At 34.8% G+C, this 13079-nt stretch overlaps 1 protein-coding gene across 1 annotated transcript in view; it reads left to right on the forward strand.

Annotated features, from left to right (window-relative positions):
- The window catches only part of LOC131380933 (bone morphogenetic protein 1-like), a 400763-nt gene that overhangs the window by 329106 nt on the left and 58578 nt on the right, over window positions 1-13079 (forward strand). The window contains exon 3 of the mRNA XM_058426196.1: window positions 11306-11428. Within this exon, the coding sequence (XP_058282179.1) occupies window positions 11306-11428 (123 nt within the window). The remainder of the gene's footprint in view (window positions 1-11305; window positions 11429-13079) is intronic.

The following is a 13079-nucleotide window of genomic DNA, read 5'->3' on the forward strand; positions in this document are numbered from 1 at the left end:
GTGCATAATTGTTAGGTTTAAGGTAAATAGACATGTGGAAAGGGACACTTATGCATGATATTCATTATTTTAATGTATCTTTAATGATAATTTTCTCTAATATTATCTCACAGAGATATAGTTGTTCACATTCCTTATGAGTAAAAGGCTTTGCTTTCAACTCTCCCATACCAGATATGACAGCCTAAGGAAGAAATTTTCAAATATTTTCATCAATCAAACTGACCACTTTATTCAAACAAATTCTAAATTGACAGCTATCCAATATGTAAAACAGATTAAAGCAGTTTTTCACTTCCTGAATTGGTTATATGCTAGGATGCTTGTCTGTCTCATACCACACTCTGTCTCTGTCTAGGCACTCCCTGAGACAGCTCTTTAAATCCTTAAGGATATGAAGCACAGTCTTTCAGCTCATAAGAGTAAAAGTCAAATCCAGTCAAATAAATGAGTCAGATTGTTCAGTATGAAGGAATAAGTTGTGGAAAAAACTGGTGGACATAGTAAACATGTATTTGATCCAAAACTATAAATTACTTTCTGAAGCCCTTTTCAGGACTATGAAAACCCGACATTACTTTTGTTTTAAAATTTCTGTATTTCAGGTAAAGCCAGGCAGAAGCAATTTGACTGGGCTATATTAACCTAGCTGTCCATTAAAGTAATTTTGCCATAATATGTTGTTACATTAGGTCTTATGTTTTAGTAAAGGTCACTATTAGTTAAAAAAAAAAAATTAGGAAAAATTTCGCATTTTTTGAAAAACCTCTTTTGAAGACTTTGTCTTTGTTTTATCCAATGACCCCTATATTCAAAACTCATGTAAGATATTCCCATAGAATTTAATGTCCATAAAGTCTGTCCCTCCTGAAAAACAAATATTTCCTTTTCAACAGTCACTGAAAATTATATAACTTCTTGTTTTATTCTTTTTTTAAAATTACCTATCAGAAATCTCATACCTATTTTTTAAAATAATGATGGCACAAGCAATATTATAACAACAAAATGAAGACTTTAAACGACATAACTCTACCATTGTTATAGATCAAATTATTTATTTCTTAAAGCTTTTCAGATTTTCTCCATAAGAATAGATAGCTTTTGTAGTTGCAACTAAAACACAGAAACAATTTGTAATCCATTTCTGGAAAACCATTTCTCATATTGTTGCATAAGTCATCGCAATTACAATTTTAATGACTGCATTCAAGTAATACATTTACTTGGTTATTTCCATATTGGTGAACATTTAAGTTGTTACCAGTGTTTCTGCTTGATTGTGTGTGTGTGTGTGTGTGTGTGTGTGTGTGTTCTTCACTTTCCTTTTAATGACCATACTTTTTTGAATAAATTCATATGATCTTGTCAGTTCATTATGAGGCCTGCATGATATTATGTCTGGAAGGTATCTAACATAGTTCAATTCCTTTGGACTATATCTTCGGATAAACTCTTAAGAGTGGAGATATGGATTCCTGAAACTGGGCTTATTCCAACACCTATCCCCTTCTTTAACAAACTAAGCTTAAAAAATAATATCTAAACTTGTATGTAAACTTATACTCCAGTTTCCCTTAGGTAATCAGCCTTTATTGATCTTTCTCTCTATGATATTCTGCAGCACAAAGCACAGGACTTAATTATAAAGCCATATATTCTTTGTTAATTACTACACATTTATTAGTCATGAATGCCTGGCTTCTTGACAGAATCAGGTGTAAGAAAAATAAACAAGCACATAAAGTTTCAGTTAATGGAATTTTCTTTGGAATATTGTAATGGAAAGTAAAGAGGACCAAGAAATAGTGTGACTAGGCCTTCTCTTTCTGGCTATGATGGGATAAGTAGTAGCAGACCAATTCTCTTGCTGACAACAACTAGAAATGTTGTATGTAATGTAAAAACAAAAAAAACAAAAAACACACATCTGAAGATATTAGAGAATATTGTGGCAGCCAGGAAAGCCAATGAGGTGGGCTTTCTTATCAAGGGATTGATTCTTAAGTGACACAGTGAAAAAGGCTGAAAAGGTGGGAAGAAAGTGGCTGCTAGTAGGAAGAAAAGGTATGTTAAACAGTCAGCAGTCCCAGCAGGCTGGGGAGACATAAACTGAAATTCAGAATTAACACAGAAGCCAAAATCTGAAGGATCAAGATACTGGAGAAAAGGTGTACCAGTCAGAATCCATAAGAGACAGAAACCACAGATTGATTTGGTCAGAGAAAAAAATACTATGAAGAATTATGAATTAGAACTAAAGATAAAGTACTAAAAGGGGTAAACGGAATGTTGAAGAATATAGGAATAGCATATGTAGAAACTGGCCACCATGTCTAGAACTGGAGGAGAGTACCCAAGAGTGAAACAAACTTGGAAGCATCCTGTCAATTCCCTGGCCAGGTTGAAAGTCAAATCTCACTGGAAGGGGTATGGCTATGGCTCACTGGATGGCAGGAAAGTTTGCTGAAATGCTGCTGCTCAGGGATGATGGGCAGGAACATGTCCACTGGGGTGGCACTGAAATTCACTGGGAAGCTGCCTACTGGAGGACTGGTAAAACTTGCTGAATGGTATTCACTTCTAGGTTTTTTGTATACCACTGACAAAATAGCTGCTTACTGGTGAAGAAGCCACCCATTGACAAGAAAGTGGCCAACTGGCAGCCACAATGCACAAGCCTGAAAAACAAATAATATTCATACTACAGTGAGAGGTTTCTTCCTCTTGCAGTTTTCCTCCAGAGCCCTCTGCTAAGAACGCTCAACAAGAAGCTGGCAAGGGAGAAATATTTACAGGGTCCAGCTCCTATATTTATCATAAAGCAAGACAGAGAAGAGTGGAATTATAAAAACAAAAAAAGCTATGACAAGATGGAAATTTTTACTGGAGGAGTAGGATTTATAAAAAGAATCAACTGCAAATAGTTGAAAAAGGAAATAACTTTAATAGCAAATGTGATAGATGGGATTAATGGCATATTATAAACAACTGATTATGGAATTGATAACCTGAAAGATCAGTAGGCTATCTCTACTGAAGCAAACAACAAAAAATAATAAAATATAATAGAAAATAGCATGAAGCAAATGATGTATAGATAATAGGTATCATAAGCCTGTGTATGGAAGTACTAGAAAGAAAGGACAATAAAAATGAGGCAAAAGCAATATTTGAATAGATACTGGTGAGAACAATTTCTTTAAACTGAAGGATATCTAACTACAAAATCAAAATGTACCGTAAATTACAAGGAGGAGAACTACAAAGAAAAACATATCACGGTACCTCATAGTAAAATATATGTAGAAAAATAACAAAAATAAAATTTTGACAGGGCATAATTGTACATATTTATGAGGCACAATGTGTTTTGATACATGTATACATTGTGTAATGGTAAAATCATGGTAATTAGCATATCTATCACCTTAAACATTTATCATTTCTTAATTATAGAAGCATTCAAAATCCTGTCATATAGCCATTTCAAATATACAATACATTTATTGTTAGCTATAGTCACCCTACTGTGCAATAAAGTACCGGAACTTATTCTTCCAGTCTAACTGTTATGTTGTATTCGTTAACCAACCAAAGGGAAAATCTTAAAAGCACACAGAGAAAAACAGTCAAATTACTTTCAAAAGGAAATTTAAGTGATAATAGAATGACACTGCTAATAAGCTTTTTAAAAATCTCTAGAATTCTATTCCATTGAAAATATTATTCAAAACATCAGGTGTAACTATAAACGGAGAAGAGGCAGATCTCTACATAAGAGTTTCAAATAATTTGTTTAGATACTCTGCCCTCAAGAGGGAGCGTTTCTCTCCACTTTCTATGTGTGGGCTGTACATAATGACTTTGCTCTAAAGACTATGGAAAGAGGAAAAAAATAGAGTAACTTCATTACTGTAGAATGGAGAAACCTGACAAATGCTACATCAGCCAGGGATCGAGGTCAGCATCAATAGTGCTAAGTCATGTTGAGGTAATAAAGACACTTTACCTCTATAGTCTTCCTCCTTAAAACCCACAATCCTTGTCTAAAATAAGACAAACACTACAAAAATCCAAACTGAGAGACATTTTATAGGATGCCTGCCCAGTATTTCTCAAAACCATCAAAGTCGTCAAAACTAAGGAATGTCTGAGAAACTGTCATAGTCAAGAAGAACCTAAGGACCATGACAACTAAATATAAAATTCTGGGAGACATCCTGGGACAGGAAAAGAACATTAGGTAAAAGCTAAGGAAATTTTAATTAAATATGCACTAGATAATACAATCTATCAATATTAGGTTATTAATTATAGCTAATGTACTATACTAATAAGATGTTTAAAACAGTGAAATATGGGATGTATGGAGTACATGTGAACTCTGTACTCTTTAAGATTTTTCTGTAAATCTAAAAAAACTAGCATATGTATTTATTTAAAAATTAAGATAAAAATATCACCTTTTTTTATATTGCCATTTCCTGACTAAATATGAAAAAAATGTTGGCAGCAGATCCATATGAAAAGAAATACTAAGAGCAATTTGCAGGCCAAAGGACATTATTCCGGAAAGAAGCACAGAAATGAAGGAAGCAATAAAGAATGCCAGAAAAGGTAACTATGTGAATAAACCTAAATTACTTCTGAATATATAAAATAATAACTATGATGTCTTACGGGGTTTAAATATCCAAAAATAAAATACATAATAACAATAATATAATAGGTAGGAAAAGCTTTAAAAGAGTTAAACTGTAAGGTTCTAGCATTATATGGGAAGTGGTTAAAGTACTAATTTATATTAGACTTTAATAATAGATGTTTTAATATCTAGAATTACCACTAAAAGAATAACAAAGGAATATATGACCAACAGTCTAATAAAAAGGGCAAATAGAACACCGAAAATAAATATTGAGAAAAGTAAGAGTTGAGCATAAAAGTAACATAAAATCTATGGGGAATTTAGAAAAACAATAAAATGGTAAATTTAATCCAAATATGTTAGTAATTAGATTAAAAGTCAATGATATGATACTACAGTTAAAAGTCAAAGATGTTTAAAATATATTAAAATAATGTATATACAGGTATATTTATATATAGAGAGAGAATTTCTCAGATATATGAATACAAAAAAGGGAAAAACTAAAGTTTAGAAAATGAAATGACATGGAAAGTCATCAATGAAATAAAAGAGGATACAAACAAATGGAAGAACATTCCATGCTCATGCATAGGAGGAATCAATATCATGAAAATGGCCATACCGCCCAAGGTAATTTATAGATTCAATGCCATCCCCATCAAGCTACCAATGACTTTCTTCACAGAATTGGAAAAAACTACTTTAAAGTTCATATGGAACCAAAAAAGAGCCCGCATTTCCAAGACAATCCTAAACCAAAAGAACAAAGCTGGAGGCATCATGCTACCTGACTTCAAACTATACTACAAGGCTACAGTAACCAAAACAGCATGGTACTGGTACCAAACAGAGATATAGACCAATGGAACAGAACAGAGCCCTCAGAAATAATACCACACATCTACAACCATCTGATCTTTGACAAACCTGACAAAAAGAAGAAATGGGGAAATGATTCCCTATTTAATAAATGATGCTGGGAAAACTGGCTAGCCATATGTAGAAAGCTGAAACTGGATCCCTTCCTTACACCTTATACAAAATTAATTCAAGATGGATTAAAGATTTACATGTTAGACCTAAAACCATAAAAACCCTAGAAGAAAACCTAGGCAATACCATTCAGGACATAGGCATGGGCAAGGACTTCATGTCTAAAACACCAAAAGTAATGGTAACAAAAGCCAAAATGGGATCTAATTAAACTAAAGAGCTTCTGCACAGCAAAAGAAACTACCATCAGAGTGAACAGGCAACCTACAGAATGGGAGAAAATTTTTGCAACCTACTCATCTGACAAAGGGCTAATATCCAGAATCTACAAAGAACTCAAATTTACAAGAAAAAAACAACTCCATCAAAGAATGGGCAAAGGATATGAGCAGACACTTCTCAAAAGAAGACATTTATGCAGCCAACAGACACATGAAAAAATGCTCATCATCACTGGCCATCAGAGAAATGCAAATCAAAACCACAATGAGATACCATCTCACATCAGTTAGAATGGCGATCATTAAAAAGTCAGGAAACAACAGGTGCTGGAGACAATGTGGAGAAATAGGAACACTTTACACTGTTGGTGGGACTGTAAACTAGTTCAACCATTGTGGAAGACAGTGTGGCGATTCCTCAAGAATCTAGAACTAGAAATAGCATTTGACCCAGCCATCCCATTACTGGGTATATACCCAAAGGATTATAAATCATGCTGATATAAAGGCACATGCACACGCATGTTTATTGTGGCACTATTCACAATAGCAAAGACTTGGAACCAACGCAGATGTCCATCAATGATAGACTGGATTAAGAAAATGTGGCACGTATACACCATGGAATACCATGCAGCCATAAAAAAGGATGAATTCATGTCCTTTGTAGGGACATGGATGAAGCTGGAAACTATCATCTGAGCAAACTATCGCAAGAACAAAAAACCAAACACCACATGTTCTCACTCATAGGTGGGAATTGAAAAATGAGAACACGTGGACACAGGAAGGGGACATCACACACCAGGGCCTGTTGTGGGTTGGGGGAAAGGGGGAGGGAAAGCATTAGGAGATATACCTAATGTAAATGACGAGTTAATGGGTGCAGCACACCAACATGGCGCATGTATACATATGTAACAAACCTGCACGTTGTGCACATGTACCCTAGAACTTAAAGTATAATAATAATAAAAAAAAACTAACCAAAAGAAAACTGATATAGCTATAACATCAAAAATTCAACTTTAATGAAAAAAGCATAGCTAGATTTAAAGAGGAACATTTTATAATAACAAAGTGTTAATCTACTAGGAAGATGTGGGGATCCTAAGTTTGTATGCCCCTCATAATAGAGCTTCAAATTATATGAAACAAAAATTGCAGTCAGAAAAGGGGACATGTAAAATTAAATAAAGCAATTTCACTATGCTTCTCTTGCTAACTGATAGAACAAGCATATGAAAAAATGATTAAATATATATAGATACAAAAATCATGATTAACAAATCAAATAAATTAAATATACATATTGTACATATTTGAAATATTACACGTATAATATATGTAAGTATATGTTGTATACATGCACATATGTACATAAGGAAAATATAGCATCTGATCATTGAAGAGTGTACATTATTTTCCAGTAAATATAGATTTAAAAAAAAACAGAATTGACCATGTGCTGGAATATAAAGCAAGCCTTAGCAAATTGTAAAGAATTGAAATCATGCAGAGTATATTCTTTGTTCACCATGGAATTAGTCTAGCATTTCATAACAAGATGATTGAAAATTCCTCAAATGTGTAAAAAAAAAAATCCCAAAACATACTTCAAAATACCCCAAAGAAGAAATATTTATGTAGATTAGGAAATAGTTTGTGTTGATAATTAAAAGGAAACATTAAAATCTGTGGTATGCAGCTAATACTTTTATTTTTAGGAAAACGAACATATGAGTGTGATGTGGTCTTTCCAACAAGGCTGGCATCAATTTTTTCCTTGTTTGGACACAGTGTATTCAATTCCCTGATTGATATGAGGAATTCCCCACCCTTCCAGAATCTCTGCTGGCCTGTGACTGCTTTAACTAACAAAAGTCTAAGAAGTTAGGCTATGTGACTTCCAAGGCTAGATCATAAGAAACCTTGCAACTTTTGTTTAAATCTGCTTTAATAGTCTCCCTGGGGGAGGTAAGCCACTGGTCCTCCACCCTGAGGACACCAAGCAGGAGAAAAGCAGGAGTTTGGCATGTGGGGAGCTTCATGGAGAGAGAGGGAGACATCTGACTAGCCACCCAGATGTTCCGACCATCTCAGCCCAAATCCCAACATGGGAGTGACAAAGCCTCCATGCAGGTCTACCCCTAGCTGTCACCTTACTACTACCTTCTGTAGGACCCCAAATGAGCACCAACCAGTTGATTATTACCTGAGAATCCCTAGACAGGTGGAAAATAATAGTAAGTTGTCTTTCTAAGCCACTTAGTGTTAAGGTGATTGGTTACATGTTTACAGATAACCAAGAATATTTTTTAAAAGAAAGAGTGAAACTCAATTATCTAAATTTCCATCTAAGAACTTAGAAGCAGAACAGTGAAAGAAACCCAAGGAAGTAGAATAAAGGCAATGATAAAGATCACAGCACAAATTAATTATGTGGGAAAAATGTGCAGTGCTGAAAAATCAATAGAGCTACAGGGCTTTTTTTGGAAAAGACTAAAATAGATAGATGATAGATAACCAAGACAGATAGATAGATAAAACTGACAAATTCCTAGCAAAACTGATAAGAAACAAAAGAGAAGACACACATGAATTTCAGGAATAGGAAAGGTGACCTCAGCATAATTGGACAGACATTTAAAACAGTAGTATGAGAATATTATGAGCAACTTAACAGTAATACATTTGAACATTAATATGAAGGGGACAAATTCCTTGAAACATATGATTTATCCCACATATTTAAATAAAAATCTGAATATTCTTATATCAAAGAAATTGAATCTGTAATTGAAAGCCTTCACACACACACACACACACACACACACACACACACACACACACGCACCCCACAATCCCCAGCCTCAGGCCTCAGGTAGTGTCATAAATGAGCTCTTTCAAACATTTTATTAATTAATTATACCAATCTTGCACAGATTTTTTCAGCAACAGAAAAGAGGAAACACCTCTAACTTTTTTTGATGTATCTAGTATGACCTGTGTGTCAAAATCAAGCAAGACTGTTTACCAAAAAGTACAGGCAAATCTGTCTCATGAAAAAAATCATAAAAATTCCAAATGAAGTATTACTAAGTGAACTCAGGCATATATTAAAAAAGTAGCGTATCATGACGAGGTTTATTTTAGAGATGCAAAATTCAATCCTGTTATTTATCATGTTAACAGAATAAGAAAAAACATCTAATTATCTTTATAGATTCAAAAAAGTGGTAGATAAAACTTTACACCTGTTTATGAATCAAATATGAAAGAAATTAGGATTAGAAAGGAACATTTATCTATATCTGTATCTACCTTACAGTACCCATCATACCTACCTTGAACTGTTAAAACCTCTCCTGAGATTTGAAGCAAGAAAAAGATAACCATTGCCACCACTTTTTCTTAGCATCCTATTTGAGGACCCACAAGTACAATAATGAATATTTTAAGAATTGGACAAATGGAAAAGCTATCTGAACAAGCATTTCAACAAGATGTTATCCAAATGGCCAATAACATGAGAATGTGCTTAACCTAATTAATCACTGGGAAAATGCAAATTAGAATCATAACCTGATGCTATTGTTAAACTCCCAGAATAGACCAGTGAAAAAAAAAACAGCATATCACAAATGTTGGCAAGAATGAGTAGCATCTGAACTCTAATATACCACTGGTGGGAGTGTAAATTAGAATAGCCTCTTAAGAAGACCATTTGTTTATAAATACTAAACAACACCTTAGACCTTTTGACCCAGCAAGTCCAGTCTTAGATGTACAGCTGCTCCTCAGTATCTGCAGGGGTATATTGGTTTCAGGACACCTGTGTATGCCAAAATCTGTGGATACTGAAGTCCTGCGTCTGGCCCTGTGGAACTCGAGTATATAAAAAACAGGCCCTCCACATATGCAGGTTTCACATCCTGTGAATACTGTACTTTGAATCCACATTTGGTTGTGGATGCAGCACCTGCTGATATAGAGGATCAACTGTATTTAGAAAAATCCACATATAAAATGGACCTGTATAGTTCAAACCTGTATTGTTTAAGGGTCAACTGTATTACCCAACAGAAACGTGTTGGTAAGCTCATTGAAGACATGCATGAGAATGTTCATAGCAGCACTCTTCACAAAAGCAAAAAATAAGAAAATATTTAAATACTCATGTTCTATGAAATGTATATTGTGGTATATTCATAGAAGGGAACAATATACAGGAATAAGAATGTGTGATCTCCAAGTATATGCAATAAAATGGATGTATCTCATAAACAATGCTGAATGAGAGAAGCTAAACACACTTGAATGAAAAGTTAACTTGAATGAAAAGTTAACTTAAGCAAAACAGTCAAAGCTGCATACCAAGGGCATCAGACAAAGTCAGTTACCTTCAGTCAAGATGCATTGTTGCTCACTCTGCCTATTACCTGATTGGTCCTTCAGTATCAGTTGTTTTCTACTCTGATGGATCCACACTGTGGTGAGACTTTGCTTATGCTTCTACTTTACTTCTTCTGCTGTTCCTGACCAAACTCTTCTCCTCACCCTTCCCTGTCTCTCTCTCTGTCTCCCTTTTCCTCTTTCTCCCATTTTTCCTTGCCCCTCCATGTATCCTCCTTGTCTACTCCATCCCCTCTTCCAGCCACACTCATCTCATGAGGCAAGGATCTATCAAGTTAGCTAGTCAACATGCAGAAGAGGTACCTCATTTGAGCAGAACCATAATCAAGCCACCTTACAGGCCACTATCAAACTCGAAGATGGATTGGAATACTCACCAATTGTTAACTGGATTGGATAAATACATAAAATTGAGCCCTGTCTGTAAAGATGACTTATGGCCACAGGTTTAGGAGTGGTCTGTGGGCATATCCTGTATATGGACTCAACCAAATCACATTTCTGTTTAGTCCTCAACTCCAGCTACATTTTAAACTTTGGAAATCATGGGAAAACCCTTTTACCTTTCTCACACTGTCCACTACAATGGCATATATATAGTGGTGGGTAGCCAATAATTATTTGAGAAGCCAATAACAACATATTTAATGGGTAAGCTGGTGGCCTAGTGTCCTGACCTTAGTTTAGTTTCTCTCATTGTTCTCAGTTTCATCCTCAGATGATTGTATGTGAAATTTCTGGGTCTGTACCATAAGCTTCCCAAATCCATAAGACTAGAAAAGACCTTAGTTTATTGTTCAAAAGTAATATTTCAGATCTCAAGATTATGACTTCTCTTTCTTCACATCAAAATTAGGGTGCATTCATTCTAATTAAAATGAAATATTGTTTTATTTCATTTAATCCAAGGTTAAATAATGATGTCATTCTGTGATGGCTCATTTTTAACAGAGAGCCACCGAAGTTTCTTTTTGTGTGTCTAGTTACAGGAAGCTAATTCTGTTTGACTATTCACTTGCAGATATAAATGAATGTACCATTGACAATGGTGGCTGTCAAGATCGATGCTGTAATACAGTTGGCAGTTATTACTGCAAATGTCAACCTGGCCAGAAGCTGGAGGAAGATGGCAAAGAATGTGAAGGTAACAGTTAGGACTGTCTGCTTACTGATAAGGAAAGAGAGAACATCTATGTAATGCAAAAGAGGAGGTTTGTCTTTTATCCAGAGCCAGTTGAAGTGCCTGTGTTGAATGTTGTCAAGAGCACAGATCTTCTTCTCATGTCTAGATTACAATATTGTAACCCTAAGAACATTTCAAGTAGCTTCTTATGGGAAACATATGATTATATGCTGGTTTGGTTATGTCATGTTCTGATTATGGAATTTCAATCATTCATTTAAATCCCTGTGTAAAGTGCATATTTTTAAAGCATTTCATTTAATTCTAAAGTAAAAATGATACTTATCATAAAATACTCATATATTGCCACAGTGTAAATGGAGGGGCACAAAACTAACCACAGGAATAATATTCCTGGTATAGAATTAGCTTTTTGCACAAACCTCAATTTTCTGTTTCCTTTTAAAATTAATTCCTTCCTTTATTTATTAATTCATCATTTTATTCATTTGACAATCACTGAGTTCCTGCTCTGTATCAGGCAGTATTCCATGCTCTGGAGATATAAAAATTAATGAGAAATAAATTATGTCCTGAAGGAGCTCACTGATTAGAAGCAAAGATTGAAACATAAGCCCAAGCCTTACAAAGTGATATTTTAAGGCATTATAGCATGCGGTAAGTGCATTGGATTCAAAGAGACATGTGTTTGAGACCTAGTTCTGTCACTTATGATTTGTGTTACCATGGGCAAGTTATTTTATTTTGCTAAGACTCTTCCTTCATTGATAATATTTAGAATAATGGTGGTTTCTAAACCACAAAAGTTGCTGTGAGAATTAAATAAGATAATGCATTTAAAGCACTTAGCATAAAAGGTGGTGCTCAAATGATAACTATAAGTGGTACTCTCATTTATGAACTTAGTTGCTGCCTGTCTTGGGAATGTAATCGGGGACAGAGATTGCTTCCTTCTCTTAATTTCTGAAAGGGAACATAATAAGTTAAAAGGATCACTATTACCAAGTCTTATAACTGTCCTTTCTGAATTTTTTCTATCTGGCCATATTACTAAAATGCCTGAGAATTTTATACGGTCAGGCATCTTTGTTTGTTTTAAGATGACAGTAGAAAAGCATTTATTCTAATTATGTTCTATCATTGATCTTAAAAAAATCACATTCTTTATTTCCCTTAACAAAGTTCATTCCTGATGGGGCATATATGAATAAGTTGGTAAGAGAAAACAAAACAAACAAAAAATATCCCCACTGAAGGCACCCGAGGCTAGGGCTGTGGGTTTCATTGAGACTACCAAAGGCAAGACAAATTGTAGGTGTGAGTAGGTTGGAAAATGTTATCAGTTTCCCTTTATCATTCCCTCCCAGCAGGGCTTGTGCAGGCAGCAATAGGAAGGGCTCCAGGTAGAGAGCCAGCAGATGTTTAAAGGCAACTATGTTTGGACCTTCCTGGGACAGGATTCTCCCAGGAAGCATCCTCTGCCTGGAAAAGTGTAAATTCACAAAGGCAAACCCTAAATTCACCCAGGCTCTTTATTCATTCAAGTGCAATAAATTCTCTATTTCTGGATGAAATTATTTGGCAATGGTGATCCCAGTACTGATTCAATCTCAGAAGAAGAGTCAAGGACTGCATTGTGTTCAAGGTAAAA

This window comes from Hylobates moloch, unplaced genomic scaffold (assembly GCF_009828535.3).
Source record: "Hylobates moloch isolate HMO894 unplaced genomic scaffold, HMol_V3 SCAFFOLD_13, whole genome shotgun sequence".
In the NCBI taxonomy this organism is placed as follows: domain Eukaryota; kingdom Metazoa; phylum Chordata; class Mammalia; order Primates; family Hylobatidae; genus Hylobates; species Hylobates moloch.